General features: G+C 40.1%; 1 protein-coding gene across 3 annotated transcripts in view; it reads left to right on the forward strand.

Annotated features, from left to right (window-relative positions):
* Nucleotides 1-24,156, forward strand: part of Acp3 (acid phosphatase 3) — a 59,179-nt gene that overhangs the window by 3,757 nt on the left and 31,266 nt on the right. For 2 of the 3 annotated variants that reach the window (XM_005327010.5, XM_078043317.1), the window contains exons 2-5: nt 16,670-16,765; nt 19,558-19,644; nt 20,332-20,484; nt 23,820-23,918. In XM_005327010.5, coding sequence (XP_005327067.2) covers nt 16,670-16,765; nt 19,558-19,644; nt 20,332-20,484; nt 23,820-23,918 — 435 coding nt within the window. Of the gene's footprint in view, nt 1-6,112; nt 6,363-16,669; nt 16,766-19,557; nt 19,645-20,331; nt 20,485-23,819; nt 23,919-24,156 lie in introns of those variants that run through there. The other variant, XM_078043318.1, reaches the window with a different exon arrangement.

Consider the following 24,156-nt stretch of genomic DNA (forward strand, 5'->3'; position numbering starts at 1 on the left):
GTTATATGATTTCATAGGACATCTTTGAAAGAAACAGCCTTCAGATCCTAAGCACGTTGTCCCTTTACCAGGATGAGTAACTTCCAAGTCATGGTTGGACAAATTCAAACCATGCCACACACTACACATTTCAAGGTTCTTCCTCACTCCTCCTCCCCAGGCGGGCAGCCCAATCCTGCTATTAGTTTTCTGATGCTATTTGCCAGAAGTTAAAAGCCACACTGATGAAAATATTCAACTTCCACTAACTCACGTTCCACCGTCATTTATCAGATTTGGAACCTCAGACGGGTCACTGAATGAAGCAACTGAGCTTCAATGTTCCCAAACTTAATTTCCCCAACTTAAAGTTAGAAATAACAATCATCACTATGCTTCCTATGTGAAAGAGGATCAAGTGACCTGATAGACATGTGACTATGTAAGGTTAACTGGATGTCCTCAGTCCAAAATGGAACCTTTCCAACTTTTGGATCCTTAATTATTTTTTTTATTAAAATGGTGTTAGAAAACATAAGATTTACTATCGTAACCATTTTTAAGTGAACAGTTCAATGGCATTAAGTACATTTGTGAGTTGTACTGCCATCACCTGCATTTCCAGAACTCCTTCCATCTTATAAAACTGAAACTCCATATCCATTGAAAAATAGATACCCTTTCTTCCTCCTTCTAGCCCCTGGCAAATGCCATTCCATGTTCTGTCTCTGGGAGTTGAGTTAGTCTCAGTAGTTGTCTTTTTTTTTTGACCTGCTTATTTACTTAGCATAGTGTGTTAAGGTTTTAGATGATCTTTCATTATTACAGAACTTGCAACTTGAATAAGAACACATGTGACTTAAAGGAAGCAATGAACAGAGAGGGGCTCTGTCCATAGTTCAGACAAAGCTTGGGGAAGACCTAAGTTAGATCAGGAAAAAGGAGAATTGGGAAAGAATGGATAATTGTTTTGAATTGTGAAAGCAGAATCCCTGTGGGTTGAATGTGAGTAGTAAGGAAAAGGGAGAAACCAAAAGGATTCTGTGTTTTCTAACTCGGGTTACTGGAAAGATAGTGATGCCCAGGAGATAGAAAGCATAAAAGATACTAAACAACGGGAAAACCTAAGAAATATGAGGTATAAATACCTAAGAAATTTATGGTACTCCTGACTATACAACACAATACAGCAGGCCTAAGAATCAGACTACCTGGGTCTCAATGTCTGCACAACCCCTTACAAGCTATGTGATTTTAGATGAGTAACTTGAACTATATGTGCTTCAGTTTCATCATCGATCGAATAGAGATAAAAGCACCTGGAGGAGTTGTTGTGGAGCTGTGATAAGTACAAAATGTACATATCAGCCCCTCTAGTAAATGCCCCAAACATTATCACTAAAATTAATATGCATATATCCACATGATTTCCCTGTGTGTCTTATGATATTCATGTGACCAGTTAATTAAAATGACAGGGGTTACTTAATTATTTATTTGGTATTGGAGATTGAACTCAAGGGCTCTCAACCACTGAGTCACATCCCCAGTGGGGTTTTTTGTATTTTATTTTGAGACAGGGTCTCACTAAGTTGCTTAGGGTCTTGCTAAGTTGCTGAGGCTGGCTTTGAACTTGTGATCCTTTTCTCAGCCTCCTGAGTTGCTGGGATTACAAGTGGGAATTTCCAGGTCCAGCTTAAATGCCAAGGGGATTTGTTGTTGTTGTTATTATTGTTTTCTGAAGTTATTCTCTTTATTTTAAAAAGGATGAGGCATTTATACATCTTTTAAATTTGATCAGTTTTTTTCTCAACATTGGGCCTCTGATCCGATAAAAACTGGAGAAATAGGGCTGGGATTGTGGTTCAGTGGTAGAGTGCTTGCCTAGCATGTGTGAGGCACTGGGTTTGATTCTCAGCACTGCATGTAAATAAATAAAATAAAGACCTGTTAACAACTAAAAAAATATTTTTTAAAAAAACTGAAGAAATACATTCAAAATGTGGCTCCAAAAGTTAAACAGATTTTACACATCGATAGACTCACCCATTGAGTTCTTTCATAACTTACCTAGAACAGACCAGTTATTATCGTGTTTTTATTTCCCTTCATCTCCATTGCTCATGTTTGAACAGTGCTTTGGGCTACAGGCATGAAATTCGCAAGATCTGTAAGTCCTTCCCACACACATTTTTTTTTTCCACTTCTGTTAAAGCAGAATTGCAATTATAGCTAACAGATTGTGAGCTTCCACCAGATGCCAGGCACTTTATTTATTTATTTATTTTGTATTTTGAAGCCTTACAATTACTGATAAGGCACATAATATTATCTACCTACCTGCCCAAAATTAGTACCCAGCAATCCATTCAAATTATTAATCCATCAGATGGATTAATAGGTTACACTAATTAGGCTACAGCTCTCCTAACCTAATTATTCCACCTCTAAATATTCCTGTGTTGTCTGACCCAGGAGCTTATTGGGGGACATCTCATAATCTAAACTATCCTGGGAACTCGAGATGTAACTTCAGATGGCCTCTCTAAACCTTCAGACTTGGCAAGAAGGTCATCACATGAAACTTTCTATCAGAAAACAGAAAGCAGGACTTTCATCTTGCCTCACAAATAACCCTACAGTGTCTTTTCCTTGGAACCAAGGAACAGCACATTGTCTTTGGAACCCTGCAGGTTCTTCAGAGACGATTGCTGAGGACACCACTGTGCTCTGAGTGTTGGGGCTGGGCCAGAGAAGAGGTCAGTTCAGTTTGCTTACAGGAATTTGTCCCCAGTTTTAGGCCCAAGTGTTTTGCAGATTTTCAGGACAGTGAATTCATCAGGTAAATTGTATGTAGCCCAAGACATTTCAGCCAACCAGGGTGCCACTGTGGGCACTTTAAGATTTCAAAATGTCCTAAATCCAAAGGAATAATTAACTACTGCTCTTAGGTAAATACAAGCAGAGGAGAGATGATCAGAAATCAATAGGAGTATTTCCTAAAGGAGAGGACTGTTTCTCTTTGCTCAACAGGTACTTCTCATTTGTCCTCTATGCTACAAAATATTGCCAGCAGGAAAGAGAATATATAGGATAACTAGGTTAAATATGTAATATAATAACAAAAAATAGCAACAAATGTAATAATAAATCCCATATATTGAATGCCTCCCGTGTGCTCAGTACTATGCAGATAACTTCACATATAATACACATTTAATTCTCATGCTGTTCCTGCTTGTTAGATAATGATTTTCTTGTCATACAGAAAAAGAAATTGAGGCATGCAGAACGTTAAGTTAAATCATTTTCCCAGGGTCTCTCAGCTAGTTGACAAGACAAGTATGTTAGCCAGTTTTTTGTCCCTGTGACCAAAATAACTGTCAAAAATGGCTCGAAGGAGAAAAAGCTTATTTGGGGTTCACAATTTCAGAGGTTTGAGACCATGGGTGGCCAACTGCATTTGCTCTGTTTGAAGTGAAGTAGAACATCATCATGGTGGAAAGATGTTGTGGAGAAACTCTGCACATAGCAGCTGGAGTGCGGGGGGGACGAGCACATGACCAGTCAGGAACAAGAAGATATAGTACCCCAGGGTATGTTCCTAATGACCTGTTTCCTGCAGTCATGCTTCATCTGCCTACAATAGTCCATTCAAATTATTAACCAAATAGATTATGAGGCTATAGCTCTCATGATCCAATCTTTTCACCTCTGAACATGGCTGTGTTGCCTAATACGTGACAATTATAGATTCAAAACACAACAGCAAGGGTTTGACACCTGGCCTAAATGACTGGAAAGTCAGAACTCTTTGCTGTATTATTACAAAGCTTGCGCACAATGTAATACACAGATTTCACCGCTTCCCTTTCTTGCATGTCTCTAGTTCTTCCTGGGTCCTGGATAAAAGTCCTGGTAGTCCTGTCTCAAGGGGAATGCAGGATGTCTCTCATGCTGATTCTTTTCCTAGACAGTCAGCTTGTCTTTTGGAGTGGCATTCATTTACATGAATCATCATTTTTGCCCGAAATATTTTATTTTTTCTAATAATCTTTACCAATGGATTTATTTCTCGGTTCCTGAAAAAAAAGAAAAGAAAAGAAAATGGACTTTTTTGAATGGAAATCTTTGTGCATCAAAAGATTTTTAAGATTTAGAGGGGCTGGGGATGTGGCTCAAGCGGTAGCACGCTGGCCTGGCATGCGTGCGGCCCGGGTTCGATCCTCAGCACCACATACCAACAAAGATGTTGTGTCTCGCCGAGAACTAAAAAATAAATATTAAAAAAATTCTCTCTCTCTCTCTCCTCTCTCACTATCTCTTTAAAAAAAAAAAGATTTAGAATGTGCCTAAAAAAAAAATCGGGAGAAGAATTTGATATCAAGAGCCAAAGTCCCTTTCAGGATTTCCAGAGTCATCCCCCAGTTTGTATTGTGTCATGAGTTCCCAGCCTGACACGATGGCAGGGTGTTTTATGAGACTCCAGGCTAATCTAGGGGCAGACTCGCTGTTTGAGGATCAAAGATACAAATTAAGAAGAAAGAAGGGAAAGATGAGGGAAGGAAAAGAAAGAGAGGAGTACACATAGCATGGCACACTTGGCTGATGAGTGAGGATGAAAATCAAAAACCCTTATGAAATGGAAAGGCTTGAAAGAAAGCCTCCAGGTACCTGGGGAACTAGAGCCAATCCAGGATCCAAACAGGCCTGTGCATGTCTGTGTGTGTGTGTGTGTGTGTGTATTAATATGTTCCAGGCACCATTTGGAGATATAGAGAGCTTCTGGCAGCTTTCAAGGAGTTCATAGGAAGAAAGGGAGCCAATTGTTTTTTGTTTTGTTTTGTTTTAGTTTTAGTTTTATTGATTTTTTTTAAAATACATGATTTCAATTTTGAATAAATAGAATTTAAAAAAAAACAAGAAAATATCAGAGATGAAAACAAAACAATGAGATGAGCTTGAGATTGAGCAGGACTTTCTTTATAATGGATAGTCCAGGAAGGCCTCTCTCCAGCGACCATGTTTTCCAGGACATGAATTTAGTGAGTGTGTGTGCCAGCAGAAGTAAAAGTAGGACATTCAAAGCCAACAGAACATCCAAGGCAAAGCCGTTAGGACTGGAAGGACAGAAGGACCCTTGTGGCAAAGCAGACTTAGCAAGAATGTGAGGCGAGGACATGAGGTTAGAAGAGGCCACATAGGTAGGGTCTTGTGGATTCTTGTAAGAACTTTAAATCCTATGCAAAGAGAAGTAGAACACGATGTCTCAGGATGATGAGGATCTGAATGAAACAAGCCTAAGGACACACAAGTTGAAAATTGTTGGAGTCAGTGGTGGGCTTACAGGAGCTCATCATGAAAATCTCGACTTTCATATACATCTTTAAAGTTCTCCATGAAAGAACATTTAATACAATGAGAGAACGTGAGGGCATCCTAATCAGTCAAGTGGCATTCTGATTGACATTGTGTAAAGGAGCACGTGACTGCTCGTGGACAGAAGAACTGGACTTGTCTTGACCATACTTACCAGTGTCCCCACATCCTAAGCCACACACCAAATCTGTTTAGCAGATTCCATGCAGCAGGGCCAGTCATGGGAGATGAACTTTTGGTTTTTTTAAGATTTCCTATAATTTTGCAAAGGTAAAATGAATGTAATGCAGTGGGAAAACTATGACCAAGCAATCATGATCTGGACAACTCATTCAATTGCCTTGAGCCTCAATTTCCTGGTTTGCTGAATGCCCTTATTCCTGCCCTTATTCAGGAATTAATAAATTGCAAGGGAAAGATTCTACAAAGCATGAAGGTTTGTGCAAACATAAGATGTTGCTATTGTCTTGGACAACTTCCGATTGGGATTACTACTAATACTGCAAAAATTGACTGCTAATAATGTTGGGGGTTTTTTTGTTGTTGTTTTGTTTTGTTTTTGTGGTACTGGGGCTTGAACCCAGGGTTTTGTGCATGAAAGGCAAGCACACAACCAGCTGAGCTATATCCCCAGCCCCTAATAATATATTTTTAAGTTGCTAAAGGATTTCACAGAGTAGGATTGTTAGACTGAAACAGAGATAATCAATCTGGTAAAGAAGCAGTTAAGAACATTGTCCTGGAAGATGGCCGCTGCATACAGGGGTTGCTGAAGTGCTGAGCGTGGGGCTCTGAGCAGCGGCTTTAATCGAGATTTTAAGCAGCGTGTTAGAGCTCCTTTCACCATTAATCTGTAGTGGACCACCTTGCCAAGCAGCAGAAAAAACAAAGAGATTGAAAGAGAGACGCTTTTCTGCTCAGAGCCGCGGATGCTCTGCGCCCATCTGCTGCCTCTTTCACTTCGCTACTGGCAGAGAAGCTGAATACGTAATCATCAGCGGATTGTAAGTACCTGACAAAGAAAGCTCAGTACAACACCCTTTTTTTTTTTTTTTGAATATTTTCTATGCAAGGAGAGTTAGTGGATTGGGATTGTTGGCTGGGCTGTGGTTTCGGGGCCAAAAATCCACTCCGCGGGAGCCGCCATTTGCTTCCTGCATGCCGTCTTAATGGCTCTGACTACATCGTCCTGCTGCCGCACCTAGAGACGGGAACTGGGCTGCGTGCCGAGTCCTATCCTCTGAAGGCGGGACCATGACTCCGAACGCAGCGGTTGCGTGTTCCCTGCTGCACCTTTGGGCAAAAACTGTTCTGGAGTTGCTTGGCAGTCCCCTGCAAGGGGACCCGCGCTCCGGAGGGAGGGGCCGGAGAGCTGCGGCGGCAGCCGCTTGGACCCAGGCACCTAGCCGAGGAGCGTCGGAGGTCCCAGCGTCGCTGCTAAGGCCGCGGACAACCGCGGCGCCTGAGCGCGGCCCACAGCCTGCTTGCTCAGGATCACTAGGCAAAGCTGAGCTGACGTGGAGCTAAGGCGTGCAGCCTGGGCCCCTCAGAAAACACACACTGAGCACGAATTAGCGGCATGCAAGCTCTGGTTCGCCTGCTTCTCGTGTCTCAGCACTAACGATCCCACTGAAATAACTAGTCCCACCTGAACTCACAGAGGTAAAAACCAACTGAGCACCATTGCCGGACCCAGGGAATCAGGAGGGACGTGGGACCTGCAGCGCAGAACTCCCGGCTATTGATTCCACCAGTGCTGACAACAGAGGTCCCTTGCACCAGCTACCAGGGGAGTCACTACCTGAGGGCAAACAAGTTCGCTGGGGCCCTCAGCCCCAAGCCATACAAACTTGGGGTCTGAGGGAGGCAAACAGAAAGGGTGTGGCCAGGCATCCATGAAAACAGAGCTCCCAGGAGCAGCAGACCCAGCATGTAGCCAGTAGTGTGGTAAGCGTCACAGGTGAGCGGGGCCTGGATTGAGGAACCACAAGAGAAGGCTCTAAGTACTCAGGATTGGAGACCCACACAGTCTGGGAAGAAGAGCTGAGGCACAGTGATTGGTTCCTACCTATCAAGAAAAGAAGCCTGGCCCAGTGGGCATAGCTCCACCTACTGGAAGAGAAGTTAACCGAGCTCTATGACTGCATTTACTATTATTATTATCTTTCAATGATTATTATTAGTACTTTTTTAAATTTTTCTATTTTTTTATCTTTTTATTTTTTTATTTTTATTTTTATTTTTTTTACTTTTTGATGTTGATTAGTTGTTGTTCTTTAACTTTCTTATTAATGGTTTCAATTTTTTAAATTCTTTTTATTCTATTATGGTTACTATTATTTTTTAAACTTTAATTTTCATTTTTTATTATCACTATAATTTTTTTTTGTTTTAAAGTCTTAATTTTTTGTTCTTTTCTTTCTTTCTTTTCACTTTTTTTCTTCTGTCTTTTCATTTCTTTTCAATTTTCTTACTTCCCCTTTCCTGAACTCTACCTGCCTACACTCATTCTCTTTAGTGACTTCTTCCCTTCCCTTCTATTATCTCTCCTCCCAAGCATCCAATAAATTTATAAGAATAAACAGTAACTCAGCAGTCAAACAGAACAAGAAGTAATATGAGCATTAAAAAGCAAGGAAGAAAAGGAGTACAAACAATGAAGGACAGCCTAAATATTCAGGAGGACTTAGAGTCATCAGAAAAATGGCCATATAAAGAACTCAAGGAACACCTTAGACAGATGGAAAAGAATCTTAAAGATCACATTGAAAGTGAATTACAGAAACAGATAAAAGAAGAAGTTAAGCATCTTTATCAGGAAATAGAGATTATTAAAAAAAAATCAAAATATAATTCTGGAAATGAAGGAAACGGTAAACCAAATTAAAAACTCAATCGAGAGTATCACCAACAGAGTGGAACAAGTAGAAGCCAGAACGTCAGATAATGAAGACAAAATATATCATCTTGAAAGGAGTCTAGCCAACTCAGATAGGCTGGTAAAAAATCACGAGAAAAACATCCAAGAGATTTGGGATAATATAAAAAAACCAAATTTACGAGTCATCGGGATAGAAGAAGGCACAGAGATTAATACCAAGGGAATGAGTAACCTGCTGAATGAAATAATTACAGAAAACTTTCCAGAAATAAAAAAGGAAACAGATATACAAATTGTAGATGCATACAGGACACCGAGCACACAAAATCACAGTAGACCAACGCCAAGACACATTGTTATGAAGATATCCAACATACAGAACAAAGAGAAAATATTAAAAGCTACAAGAGAAAAGAGGCAGATTACATTTAGGGGTAAACCAATAAGGTTAACAACGGATTTTTCATCACAGACGCTAAAAGCGAGAAGATCCTGGAACAACATATTTCAAACACTGAAAGACAATGGTTGCCAACCAAGAATTTTGTATCCAGCAAAATTAAGCTTCAGGTACGACAACGAAATAAAAATTTTTCAGGATAAACAAAAACTAAAAGAATTCGTAGCCAGAAAACCAGCATTGCAAAGCGTCTTGAGCAAAACACTACATGAGGAAGAAATGAAAAACAATAACCAAAACCATCAGTGGGAAGTGCCTCTATAAAGCCAGAGGGCGGGGGGAAAGCTAAGCTAGGAGAAACAAACTAAAAGAAGATAAATAATCAAACATGGCTGGAAGTACAAACCATACATCAATAGTAACTCTAAACGTTAATGGCTTAAACTCTCCAATAAAGCGACATAGGCTGGTAACATGGATTAAAAAAACAAACCCAACAATATGCTGCCTCCAGGAGACGCATCTGATTGGAAAAGACATACACAGGCTGAAGGTGAAAGGTTGGGAAAAAATATACCACGCACACGGACCTCGCAAGCAGGCAGGTGTGGCCATCCTCATATCGAATAAAATCGACTTCAAGACTAAATTAATCAAAAGGGATAAGGAAGGTCATTATACACTGTTAAAAGGAACCATTCACCAACAAGACATAACAATCATAAATATTTATGCACCAAATAATGGGGCTGTGACGTTCATGAAAGAAATTCTCATCAAGTTCAAGAATCAAATAGACCACAATACAATAATTATGGGTGACTTCAACACACCTCTCTCACCATTGGACAGATCTTCCAAACAAAAGTTGAATAAAGAAACTATAGAACTCAATATCACAATCAACAACCTAGACTTAACTGACATATATAGAATATATCATCCAACATCAAGTGGCTATACTTTTTTTTCAACAGCACATGGATCCTTCTCAAAAATAGACCATATATTATGTCATAGGGCATCCCTCAGTAAATATACAGGGGTGGAGATAATACCATGCATTTTATCTGATCATAATGCAATGAAAATGGAAATCAATGATAAAAGAAGGAAGGAAAAATCCTACATCACATGGAAAATGAACAATATGTTACTGAATGATCAATGGGTTACAGAAGACATAAAGAAGGAAATCAAAAAATTCTTAGAGATAAATGAAAACACAGACACAACATATCGGAATCTATGGGACACAATGAAAGCAGTTTTAAGAGGGAAATTCATCGCCTGGAGGTCATACCTCAAAAAAAGGAAAAACCAACAAATAAATGAGCTCACACTCCATCTCAAAGCCCTAGAAAAGGAAGAGCAAAACAACAGCAAATGTAGCAGAAGGCAAGAAATAATTAAAATCAGAGCAGAAATCAACGAAATTGAAACAAAAGAAACTATTGAAAAAATTAACAAAACTAAAAGTTGGTTCTTTGAAAAAATAAATAAGATTGACAGACCCCTAGCCATGCTAACGAAGAGAAGAAGAGAGAGAACTCAAATTACTAACATACGGGATGAAAAAGGCAATATTACAACAGACACAACAGAAATACAGAAGACAATTAGAAATTATTTTGAAAACCTATATTCCAATAAAATAGAGGATAGTGAAGACATCGATAAATTCCTTAAGTCATATGATTTGCCCAGACTGAGTCAGGAGGATACCCACAACTTAAACAGACCAATATCAATAGATGAAATAGAAGAAGCAATCAAAAGACTTCCAACCAAGAAAAGCCCAGGACCGGATGGGTATACAGCGGAGTTTTACAAAACCTTTAAAGAAGAATTAATACCAATACTTTTCAAGTTATTTCAGGAAATAGAAAAAGAGGGAGCTCTGCCAAATTCATTCTATGAGGCCAACATCACCCTGATTCCGAAACCAGACAAAGACACCTCAAAGAAAGAAAACTACAGACCAATATCTCTGATGAACCTAGATGCAAAAATCCTCAATAAAATTCTGGCGAATCGGATACAAAGGCACATCAAAAAAATTGTACACCATGATCAAGTAGGATTCATCCCTGGGATGCAAGGATGGTTCAATATACGGAAATCAATAAATGTTATTCACCACATCAATCGACTTAAAGATAAGAACCATATGATCATCTCAATAGACACAGAAAAAGCTTTCGACAAAGTACAGCATCCCTTTATGTTCAAAACACTAGAAAAACTAGGGATAACAGGATCTTACCTCGACATTGTAAAAGCTATTTATGCCAAGCCTCAGGCTAGCATCATTCTCAATGGAGAAAAATTAGAGGCATTCCCCCTAAAATCTGGAACAAGACAGGGATGCCCTCTATCACCACTTCTATTCAATATAGTTCTCGAAACACTGGCCAGAGCAATTAGACAGACGAAAGAAATTAAAGGCATAAAAATAGGAAAAGAAGAACTTAAATTATCACTTTTTGCGGACGACATGATTCTATACCTAGAAGAACCAAAAGGGTCCACAAAAAAACTACTAGAACTAATAAATGAATTCAGCAAAGTAGCAGGATATAAAATTAACACGCATAAATCAAAGGCATTTCTGTATATCAGCGACAAAACTTCTGAAATGGAAATGAGGAAAAACACTCCATTCACAATATCCTCAAAGAAAATAAAATACTTGGGAATCAACCTAACAAAAGAGGTGAAAGATCTATACAATGAAAACTACAAAACCCTAAAGAGAGAAGTAGAAGAAGATCTTAGAAGATGGAAAAATATACCCTGTTCATGGATAGGCAGAACTAACATCATCAAAATGGCGATATTACCAAAAGTTCTCTATAGGTTTAATGCAATCCCAATCAAAATCCCAACGGCATTTCTTGTAGAAATAGATAAAGCAACCATGAAATTCATATGGAAAAATAAAAGGCCCAGAATAGCAAAAGCAATTCTAAGCAGGAAGCGTGAATCAGGCGGTATAGCGATACCAGATTTCAAACTATATTACAGAGCAATAGTAACAAAGACAGCATGGTAATGGTACCAAAACAGACGGGTGGACCAATGGTACAGAATAGAGGACACAGAGACTAATCCACAAAGTTACAACTATCTTATATTTGATAAAGGAGCTAAAAGCATGCAATGGAGGAAGGATAGCATCTTCAACAAATGGTGCTGGGAAAACTGGAAATCCATTTGCAACAAAATGAATCTGAATCCCCTCCTCTCGCCATGCACAAAAGTTAACTCAAAGTGGATCAAGGAGCTAGATATCAAAACAGAGACTCTGCGCCTGATAGAGGAAAAAGTTGGCTCCGATCTACATATTGTGGGGTCGGGTTCCAAATTCCTTAACAGGACACCTATAGCACAAGAGTTAATAACAAGAATCAATAAATGGGACTTACTTAAACTGAAAAGTTTTTTCTCAGCAAGAGAAACAATAAGAGAGGTCAATAGGGAGCCTACATCATGGGAACAAATTTTTACTCCTCACACTTCAGATAGAGCCCTAATAACCAGAGTATACAAAGAACTCAAAAAATTAAACAATAAGAAAACAAATAACCCAATCAACAAATGGGCCAAAGACCTAAACAGACACTTCTCAGAGGAGGACATACAATCAATCAACAAATATATGAAAAAATGCTCACCTTCTCTAGCAATCAGAGAAATGCAAATCAAAACCACCCTAAGATACCATCTCACTCCAGTAAGATTGGCAGCCATTATGAACTCAAACAACAACAAGTGCTGGCGAGGATGTGGGGAAAAGGGTACTCTTGTACATTGCTGGTGGGACTGCAAACTAGTGCAGCCAATTTGGAAAGCAGTATGGAGCTTCCTGGGAAAGCTGGGAATGGAACCACCATTTGACCCAGCTATTGCGCTTCTTGGACTATTCCCTGAAGACCTTAAAAGAGCTTATTACAGGGATACTGCCACATTGATGTTCATAGCGGCACAATTCACAATTGCTAGACTGTGGAACCAACCCAGATGCCCTTCAATAGATGAATGGATAAAAAAAAATGTGGCATTTATACACCATGGAATATTACGCAGCACTAAAAAATGACAAAATCATGGATTTTGCAGGGAAATGGATGGCACTAGAGCAGATTATGCTTAGTGAAGCTAGCCAATCCCTAAAAAACAAATACCAAATGTCTTCTTTGATATAATGAGAATAACCAGGATCAGAGCAGGGAGGAAGAACAGGAAGGAAAGATCAACATTAAACAGTTACAATAGGTGGGAGGGAAAGGGAGAAAAAAGAGAAATTGCATGGTAATGGAGGGAGACGCTCATTGTTATACTAAAGCACTCATAAGAGGTTGCGAGGGGAATGGGTAAATAAACAAGGAGAGAAGTGAAATACAGTAGACGGGGTAGAGAGACAAGATGGGAGGGGAGGGGAGGGGGGATAGTAGAGGATAGGAAAGGGAGCAGAATACAACAGATACTAATAGGGCATTATGTAAAAATGTGGATATGTAACAGATGTGATTCTGCAATCTGTATTTGGGGTAAAAATGGGAGTTCATAACCAACTTGAATCTAATGTATGAAACATGATATGTCAATAGCTTTGTAATGTTTTGAACAACCAATGAAAAAAAAAAAAAAGAACATTGTCCTACTACAACCTTAAGAATGTCTAGATAGCTGGGTATGGTGGCTCATGCCTGTAATCCCAGTGGCTCCAGAGGTTGAGGCAGGAGATTGTGAGTTCAAAGCCAGCCTCAGCAATTTAGTGAGGCCCTAAGCAACTCAGTGAGAACCTGTCTCTAAATAAAATACAAAAAAAAAAAAAAAAAGGTTGGGTATGTGGCTCAGGGCTTAAGTGCCCCTGAGTTCAATCCCTGGTACCAAAAAAAAAAAAAAAAAAAAAAAGGCCTAGATGGCCAGGTGTGGTGGCACATACTTGTAATCCCAGTGGCTTGGGAGGCTGAGGCAAGAGGATCACAAGTTCAAGGCCAGCCTCAGAAATTTAGTGAGGCTCTAGCCAACTTAGCAAGACCCTGTCTCAAAATAAAAAATAAATAAATAAAAAGAGCTTGGGATGAGGCTCAGTGGTTAAATGCCCCTGGGTTCAAGGACTCCAGTTGGCTTGTGGAACTTCAGAAGCTCAAGGAACACCATCTGCACACGTGGAAGCCTTTACACAGGCACACACACTCTCTCACACACACACATACACAGGCTTTTTGATTCCCATCCCAGAGGAGGGGGTTGGTTTAGTAGGCATTTCTATAGGAATTCCCCTGCAAAGAGTTCACAGCACATTTGAGCCACTACCTCAGTAACTCTCAAATCTCACTGAATCAGAGGGCAGTGCCCTTGTTTCTGAACATAGTTCAGAGTGAGGAAGCTTGCTCAAGTCTCGTGATTACGTTCTAGTGCTCTGCTCTTCAACACACACCCTGCTCTGACAACCACACTTTTTTTTTTTTTGTCTCAGGTCATTCTGCCATTTGGATGCATAACCTCAGATGGATTTATATATTTATTGTGGTGCTGGCTAGGCAAGCACTCTTCCACTGAGCTATATACCCCTAGCCCTTTTTTAAGTTTCCAAGAAAAAAAAATTTTTTTGTTTGATTACTGGGATTTGAATCCAGGGGTGCTTAACCACTGAGCCACATCCCCATTCCTTTTAGTTCATTTTAAGGTACAATCTCACTAAGTCGCTTAGCGCCTTGCTAAGTTGCTGAGGCTGGCTTTGAATTTATGATCCTCCTGCCTCAGCCTCCCAAGCCGTGGGGATGACACTCATATGCCACTGTGCCCAACTCTCGGTTTCATTCTTAAAGTCATGCACATAATTCATGGTGCCTTTGGGAGTGTTTCTTTTGGATTTGTTTTGTTTCTGACGCAACACACACACACACACACACACACTCATGCACATGTATACATCCCAGTCTTAGAGGAAAAACGTACATTTAATAGAGTCTATAAAAAATTCTCCAAGTCCCAGATCATCCTGATTATCTGTGGGAAGTCTGAGGAGCGAACCTGGAGCAGTGATCCTCCCTCAGCAGTGGGGAAGCTTGTGGTGTGGAGGACACACGGCCTGCGTCTGATGAGCACTACCGCTTACGTGCTGAGCAAGCTTGGGCAGCTCCCTTACTTAAAGCCAACTTCCTCATATATGAAATGGAAATAATAAAAATAATAATAACTGCTTCATAGAATTGATGGGAGGCTTAAATGTAGGGGAAGCACCTGGCATGTTTCCGGGACAAAGCAAGTGAAAGGGTGAGGAGCTGCTGTTGTGTTACTGAATTGCATTGAATCATTTCAGTACAAGCTGTCTCATCTGACTTCTCCTTAGCTGACTCGGGCTCTCAGCTGGGGGTGATCTCGGTTTTCAGATTGTCACAGTAGAGGAACATTGCTTTTATCTGGTGGACAGAGGTCACATTCTGCTAAACCTCCTACAATATGCAAGACAGCCCCACAGCAGAGAATTACCCAGCCTAAAACATCAACAGCACTGAGGTTGAGAAACCCTGGGAAACGCCCAATACACAGCTAAGAATCTATTGACGCCATATGACAACTTTAATTACCCAGATCTGAGAATGTATGCTGGCCAATTATTTGGGATCTAAAAAGTCTAAGATGTGTTTGGATTGTTAAAAGAGAAGCACTAATAGTTAGCTTTGGTAGTTCCTGATGGTGATTGAGTCACCCCTGGAAACCAGTAAGTAGCAGTAGGTGCTCACAAGACAAAATGCAGCTTTTCCTCCTGCTGGAAGGTGACCGATCATTCATGACCTTATTTCCTTACCTGACCCAAACAGTTTGTTACAATCCACTACACAGCTGTTCTTTTGTTTCCTGTAGCCTGTTCCGTAGAGGTTTTCAATTCTCACTGGTTTAGTGGGCCAATGGCTTTTTTCAATACCAAAATACAATCCAGGTCTTCAAAGAAGCCCCCTGCCCTGTCTTGGAATTCCTTCTCAAAGATAACTAAAGTTTGAGAGTGCTGCTTATTCTGTGTCTATTGAACTGTTTTACAAGGTTTCAAAAGAGCAACCTCTTGGCTTACTCTTCAATGGAACATCCTAGCCAGGTAGTATAAGCAACAAGTACAGGTGATCTCAGATAAAGCACAGCATTATGCAGACGCAGCTTCCTCTATATTAAAAATATTTGCTGACATCAGTGTAGACTTTGTCTTATACTTCTTGAGTATTTTTCTTTTTCTTTTTTTACTTTTTACTTATCAAATAGTTTTAGTTTTGGTGGGATATGCTATTCTGAAAGCATATTATAATCAAAGTGCCCAGGTTCCAAAAGTCCACACTCTTTCCGAAAAGAAATGTTCAGTGAAAACTGTAGGATGTGCACACAAATCCAGAAGTCCATTATTATAGAGTATTGAGAATCAGCTTTCCAAATCTCCCTATCTGTAATTCCTTTATCCTTAACCTCCTAAAGCTAATAAATCATTGACTCAAAATTTTCACAAAAAAATGAAATGTGTTGCTTAAAATCAGTATTTCTATTAAATGTAAAATTTTAACACCATCATTTCAGTAATCATAATTAAGGGAAGAATTTCTCACTGGTGTCTGACTGCAATAAAGTGGTTCTGTGAGCTTTGTGTTTCTATCTGACATATAGAAAGGACTATCTCCATGCATGTATCATCCACCTCCCAGTGGCTAATATTCCTGATTCTAACATTATCTTCAACTTAGGAAAAGTCTTAGTGAACTTTGAATAGTGATTCTTAACCTGAGGTTTACTTGGAAAGATCTTTAAAAAAAAAAAAATCTGAAGCCCTGGCTAAAACTCCAGACTAATTAAACCAAAATCACTAGAGATACTTTTGGTTTAATTAGTCCTCAGAATTTTCTAGAACTTCCCAGGCCCAATTCCAGTGGGCCTCCAAGGTTGAGAACCTGAGGTTTAGAAGAAACTATTATGACAAACAGAAGCAAAATACCCAAGTGAAGTTTGTAAAACTACTGTCTCACATGTCTTTTCAGGTATTTCGTCATGGAGACCGAAGTCCCATTGAGACATTTCCTAATGACCCCATTAAGGAATCCTCCTGGCCCCAAGGATTTGGCCAGCTCACTCAGGTTGGTTGGATGCCCAGCTGAAGGTTGTGGATGAGTCTCTAAATGTGTGTAGAATTGTCACTGTTTTGATGCTTTTTACCTTTTTGGCTTTACCCAAGCACAGGAGCTATATATGGACAACAGAATCTGTGAATTTAGAAATGTTGAAGAGAGAGAGAGGGGAAAAAAAAAATCTTCTAATCAATAAACTGAATCTGTACTTGGCTCTGTGTGTTCTCATATTCTCCATCAGAAGAATCAGATTAAGGGACAACTGTGTCAGAGACGAGAATTTTTTTTATTGGAACCTCTTGCTGGAGCAGAAAGGAGACACAGCATTGACCCAGCTGGATCTCAGAACAAAAAAAGGGAGCTAGTTGTTAAGTCTGTAAGGGTCTCGCAGGGGTGGGCTTAGAGTCTAGGAATTTTAATGGGCTTTGGGAACAATTTCTGAAATGTTTTCTTTTATCATTTATTTTTATTTATTTTATTGGTGCATTATACATAATAATGGAATCCGCTGTGCCATATTCATGAACATAGCATAACTCAGTCTCATTCCTCAGAACCTTCCCTTCTTCCCCTCTTCTTCCTCTCCATCCACTTACTCTACTATCTCTCTTTGATAATTATTATTATTGTTGTTAATTTAATTAGCGTGTTACATATAATACACATACATTATAAAACGGGATATATATAGTATATTCATACATGGACACAGAACAAACTGGTAGATTTCGTTCCCCAGTCTTCCCTCCTCCCTCTCTCTCCATCCCCTTCCTCTGCTGGCCTCTCTTCTGTTTTCGTGAGATCCTCTAAGGTGCTTTCCTTGCAGGCCTTGAGGCAGGCAGACAGTCTGGAGCCAAAGGCTGCATCTCTCCCTGTATCATCCTTTCGCTTTGTGATAAGAGTGAGTCACTGCAACTATAGGAAAATTCATAGGTGGGTGTGGAAAAAAACACAAATTATGGGAGAAACAAGTTAAGGGTTCTGAGAATTTGCTGTTTGGGTGACTTCTCAACAGCATTGTCCTTTACGTTGTTTGTTTTTGGAGAATCATGGTGAGGGGATCCTGGCTTTCATGATGGCAGCTGTTTTCTGAAGTTGGTAAGACTGAGAGTGAGTGAGAGGCTAGGGGAAGACACCATCATGCTCTTACTAGCTAACAAGCCAAAGTTAAGGTCCCTGGGTGCATTTGCCTTTGGTGGGGGTGGGGGGTGCTGTTTCATGTGATTCCTCTGAAGTGATGACATTAGAATTTGATGTTTAACCAGCTGGATGCATTGGGATGGAGTCTCAAGCTTTCATGTGCAAATGTTTTGTTAAAAATGCAGATTCTAATTCAACAGGTCTGATGTGAGTCCTGAGATTCTGCATGTCTGGCAGACTTCCAGATGATGCCAGTGGTACTTGTATATGGCACACTCCTTAAGTGGTAAAGGTTTAGAGCTCCAATTTCTGCCTTTGGCCAGGAACTTCTAATTGGCATAATGATGGGACGATGAATCTCTAGATCAATGGTTCTGCAAGTATGGGCTCTGGACCAGCAGCCTTACCATTGCCCAGCACCTTGTTTAATGTAAATTCCCTGGCCCTGCTCTATAACAGTAAGTTAGAGACTTTAATGCTAAAGCCTAGAAATCTATGTTTTAATAAGTCACCCCAGGTCATTCTATGTGCCATGCTGAAATGTGAAAACCATTGCTTTGTACAGGAGATGACTTTTTCCCCAAAAGTTAGCCATAAGAACACAACAAGACCCCAAATCCCTGCTCATCAGGTACCCAATCATGGTCCCCACGTCATTCTTTCCCCACATTCGTCCCCATGGAAGGTGATAATAGTGGTGCTCAACAGTGACAAGCTAATGAGTAGGTGCAGCCAAGCAGCAGCCTGCAGCCACTTCCTCTCTAGCTCTTGAAATCTGGAGAGGCTCTGGATTCAAGACAAATCTGCAGCAGTGTCCTCAAAGCATGGTGCTCTACTTCCTGCATCTGAATCAGTTGGAATACTTGTTAAAATGCCAATTCCACGTCCCCCTCCCCCCAGGATACAATAAGCTAGAATTTGGGGGGAATCTGTATTTCAACAGCACTTCTATGTAGTTTTATTTCTGATGCTCAGTAATACTTGAGGACCACTGAGCTAATGCAATGCATCTCAGTGTTTGCTGTCCCTTAAAAGGTCTCAGAGAGCTTGCTGAAAACATATTCTTAAGCTCCACCCGCTAAGATTCTCACTGATCGGTCAAGAGTGGGGCTCCAGAATTGGATTTCGAATGTGATCTCAAGTGATGACTATATTTCTGATTCACAGATTACACTTTGATTAATAAATTTTAGTCCTTTATGAACCAGTCATAAATAAACTGTATGGATAATAAATCATTCATTGCATCCAAAGGTTGAAAGGCACCTTCAGATTCATCAAGCCCACCTTCACCACATAGTTGGATTTCATTCACAAAATCCCCACCTATCGGTCAACCAGTCCTTTTCAATATCCACCATTAAGGATCCTACTACCAAACCAGAGATGAGTCATTTATTTTAATTAGGTCAATCACCAACTATCAACTAAACACATATGAGGTGCAAGATCCTATGTTACGTGCTAATAAAGGTGAATTCGTCTTCTCAGGGGGTCCAAGAGTCCTGACTAAAGATTGCAACTGTTTTTATTTTTATGTATCTATGTGTTGTTATTGTGCAACTATTGAATCATACCTTATTCATTCCACAGGTACAATTAAAAGAGAGGAGACAATTTCACTTACTTTCACTAATTTTTGCTTTTATTTTTTTCCATAGAGAGGCATGGAACAGCATTATGAACTTGGACAATATTTAAAGAAAAGATATGATAAATTCTTGAATAAGTCCTATAAACATGATCAGGCAAGTTGGGGTGCTAACAGCAGGAACCTTGACCCTTGAAAAGAATTAATTCTGAATATGTATAAGTGTTTTACCTGTTTTGTTTTCCAAGGTACTTATATTGTTTACAAATGTACTTGTCTTTATAGGATTATTTTTTTCCTAAAACTGTATAAATATTAGTAAGTTCAAATTTTTATGGATACTTGTGTAAATACTTTGGCTTGGCAAGTAGACATTGCTTAATTGGTGTCATTTGTCAATTCAACTATTATCCTTCTAGTTGGCTTTATCCCAAGGTATGCTCAGAATATTACTCATTTTGTAACATATTATGTTTATGAAGTTACTACAATGTCTGCTAATAGTCCAGTGTGACTGTCCTGCTCTTTCTCTAGTACCCGGCCAGCTCCACAGTAGGGCTGCAGGGGACTTTCATGTTTCCTCTCAATTGGCTTCTGTTTTGAGGCATGGTGGCATACACCTGTAATCTCAGCAACTCAGGAGGCTGAGGCAGGAGGATTACATGTTTGAGGCCGGCCCCAGCAACTTAGTGAGGCCTTAAACAACTTAGCAATACCCTGTTTCAAAATAAAAAAAATATAAAGGGCTGGGGAGGATGTGGCTCAATGGTAAAATGCCCCTGGGTTCAATCCCCAGTACAAAAAAAAAAAAAAAAAACCTTCTATTTTGATTTTTCCACTCTAGGTTTATATTCGAAGCACGGATGTTGACCGGACTTTGATGAGTGCTATGACAAACCTAGCAGCCCTGTTTCCCCCAGAGGGCACCAGCATCTGGAACCCCAGCCTACCCTGGCAGCCCATCCCAGTCCACACTGTTGCTATCTCTGAAGATCGGGTCAGTATATGGAGAGGTCCAGGAGATATCACGTGGCCCTGGAAGGAGGATTTCATGGGTTCCCAGAACAGTGGATTTGGGAGTCTGAAGGCACTTTGGGCTGTACAGTTTTACTTCTTTCCTTTAAAAAAAAGAAAAAGAAAAAGAAGGAAGGAAGGAAGGAAGGAAGGAAGGAAGGAAGGAAGGAAGGAAGGAAGAAAGAAAGAAAGAAAGAAAGAAAGAAAGAAAGAAAGAAAGAAAGAAAGAAAGAAAGAAAGAAAGAAAGAATTAATTCAAGGGACAGTCATAGTAGGACATGGAAAACCCTAGGCAGGATGAGTAGGAACTGAATATTTCTTTAGATCTCTACCATCCACTTTGTTTTGCCACCATTTCAACTTCTGCCAGTTTGTCCCTCTTGACTCCTCCCTGTCTCTCTGTCTCCCTCCCTTCCACTGGGCTGCTTTCAGTTTCTAGGCTTTGGGTGCCCAACCAAATTTGGGCACAGATCTCCCTGCTTACCAAACACTCCTCCCCCAGAGAAAAATCTACATTCCTAGGTAGGGGAAAAAAAAGAAAGAGCTGAGTTCATGATTGGTCCCCACACTTGATATATATGCCCTCATATTTACCTTTCATAACAACCTGGGATGGATAATACTATTGTTCTTTGATCGCAAGGAAAAAGACTGCTCAGAGAGGTAAAATAACAAACAAAATTGGTCCAAAGCCACATAGCTGGTAAACAGTACTCCTGTCACCCAAACTAGATCTGTCTAGTTTTGTTACCTGTAAAATAGTGATTCTCAAACTTAGTTTGGGGAGTTTTCAAAACTCCTAATGGCCAGGGTACTCCCCATAACAAACCAGAGTCTCCAGGCATCAGTATTTTAGAAATAGTATACCTAGATGATCCCATTGGCAGCCCAGCTTGAGAACTGTAAGCCAAGCTACCTCACTGGGACTGTGAGAGAAACACTCTAACTTATTTACCCAGGGTGGGACTGACCAAGAACTCTAGCCTTTTCATAACACTTGATATTTTAAAAAACAGTAATAAATATATGTAACTAATCTTCCAGTGTATATGTAGGAAATGGTTTGAAACAAGCAGTTCTTTCTTGCTCACTAAAGCAAACAAAGCTCTCCTGTCAGTTATGAAGTCTAACAAAATCCATCAATCAATACAAGGTTACTCCCAGAACTATACTGGGTGTTATAGAGAATTATAAGAAAAACACAAGACCAAGTTTCTTCCCTAACTTATGATCTGTTTGATGAAAGAAAATGATCATGAGTAAAGCCTGCAGAACAAAATGCTAGAACATGACGTCAAAGACAAGCTGTACACGCTGGACGAGTTCAGAGAATAAAATCTGCATGAAACTCCCACAGGGAAGTGATTCAAATCTGCCTAGAGTAAGGACTTGAACCAGACCTCAGAGGTAGGAAAGGCGAGGGGTGCATGCATACACTCTTCAGTATTATATGACAGTGATTTAGAAGGAACAGACACTGGAGCCTCAGAGAATACTTGTTGATGCAATTCAGCAAAGAGGAAGGCCTGAAGGCCTGAAGTTAGATGATAAAAGATGTCAGAGGAAGGAAAGCCAGCAAGGTCACCAACAGGAGCAGAAATGACAAGGCAGGAAGCAACTTAGAAACATTTTCTGAGCAGCCACTAACACACCAGCTCTGTTCTAGGAGTTGACACTATAGCAGTGAACCAGTCAAACAAGATGCTAGGTCTCTTTAGGGTCTATACTCTGTTTTAAATTTTTTTTTAGTTGTAGATGGACACAATACCTTTATTTTGGTGGTGCTGAGGATCAAACCCAGTTCTTCACACGTGCTAGGCAAGCACTCTACCACTGAGCCATAACCACAGCCCCTGGGGGGTCTATATTTGATAGGGTAAGAAAATACCCAGGGAAATAAAATAATTTCAGATGGTGATAAGTGTTTTGAGAGAAGTAAACACATTAACGTGCAGGCTGGCTGCAGGAGCCGAGCCGAGGTGAGTATCAGTGGGAGATCTGTTCCAGGCAGGGAGGAGTTAATGCAGAGACCCTCAACCCAGTGTGTTTAGAGACAGCAAGAAGGCCCACGGTGTTGCTGGTTGGGAGAGGATGGCAGAGTGTTTATTAGGGGTCACTTTCCTGTAGACTTTTTGAAGCCAGGCTGAGTGTGGATTTTATTCCAGGTCAAATAAAAAGTTAAGGAAGGTTGGGAACCACGAAATAACCTGATCTGATGAATGCTTTAAAAGATAAAAATAAAAAGCAATAGTGTAGCTAGTGTGTGAAGAATGAATTGTGAAGGTAGAAGAAAAGGATTTTGATTGGCCAAAGAGGAGGCATTCACGGTATTTGAAACACAGATGACCATGGCAGGGACTGGTAGGGGACAATGAAGATAAAGAGAGGAGTCTGTTGGGCATATTTTGAAAGCCGACAAACAAAAGTGGTTTAAAGGTTACGGGCCTATTTTAGATCTATTTTGAAAATAGACCCCCCCAAAATGATTAGTCTATGAAGCCGGGTTGTAAATTTTGCCATTGGCAAAAGTGGAGAAAGTATCAAGAAGAAATGGCTTAAAGTGAGGAAGTCCACTTTGGCTCTGTCCATGTTACCTTAGAGGTCTTCAACAGTCAAAGAGAAATATACAAATAGCGTTGTCCAGAAATACAGGACAAATACAGAAAAGCAAGAGCAACAAAATGAACTTGGGTGTCACCCACCTGTAGAGCATAGTTAAAACCTCCAAGAGATCATCAGATGTAAACTCATTTTAGGATGATCATTTTGTCCTCCTAATAGGCTTGAAATTATATTTTCCCATACATTTAATATATACCCTTATTTTAACAGTCTGCAAATTTGCAAGAACCGAAGTCAATGAATGGTTAGTTGATCTCTTAAGATTCTTTCCCGACCTCTAATTTATTTTCCATATTCCTGGGGGAGAAGGGTGTATAACCAATGGGCACCTAGCACTAGAAATGAAAGGGGAGGAGGAAGAAGTAAGATAACAGTAATTCACAGCAAGTGTGAATATTTACAAACAGCACATTCCAATTTAGGCAAGTTCATGGAAGAAAAAAAAATCATCATAAAGGTTTTTTTTTGTTTGTTTGTTTGTTTGTTTTGATCTGGGTACAGATGCTGTGGTTTTCAGACCTTCAGACCACTTGTTTTGTTTTCTCCTATTTTAGCATTGAGCGCACGTCTAGCATATTTGAATCTTAATTTATTAAGGTTGCCTTTGACCAAACAAGGCTTAAAATAATGGCGCCGCTCCCTTGGCAAGGTGCTTCTGGCCAATCAAGGTCTTTATGCTCTTTCTTTTGTCCTCAGTTGCTCCACCTGCCTTCCAGGAACTGCCCTCGTTTTCAAGAACTTGAACGTGAGACTTTGAAATCTGAGGAATTCCAGAAGAGGCTTCATCCTTACAAGGTTTACAGTAGGATTATTTAATAAAGTTTTGGCTTTTTTAAAGGGTGGGATGAATGTGTCTGTGGGTGGCTGGTGACAGCCAGGGGTTAGAATATTTAATGAGGAAAATCGTCTCTACCTGATCCCCTTCCCTATGTGGGAGCCACAATCAGTAGAAAAGCCAAATCCTGTACCCGTGTCCCTGGCAGGAACCAGGTGCATGGATGAGACTAACTGAAGTCTAAAATCATGTGGTTTC

The sequence above is a fragment of the Ictidomys tridecemlineatus genome, chromosome 3 (genome assembly GCF_052094955.1).
Source record: "Ictidomys tridecemlineatus isolate mIctTri1 chromosome 3, mIctTri1.hap1, whole genome shotgun sequence".
Lineage (NCBI taxonomy): Eukaryota > Metazoa > Chordata > Mammalia > Rodentia > Sciuridae > Ictidomys > Ictidomys tridecemlineatus.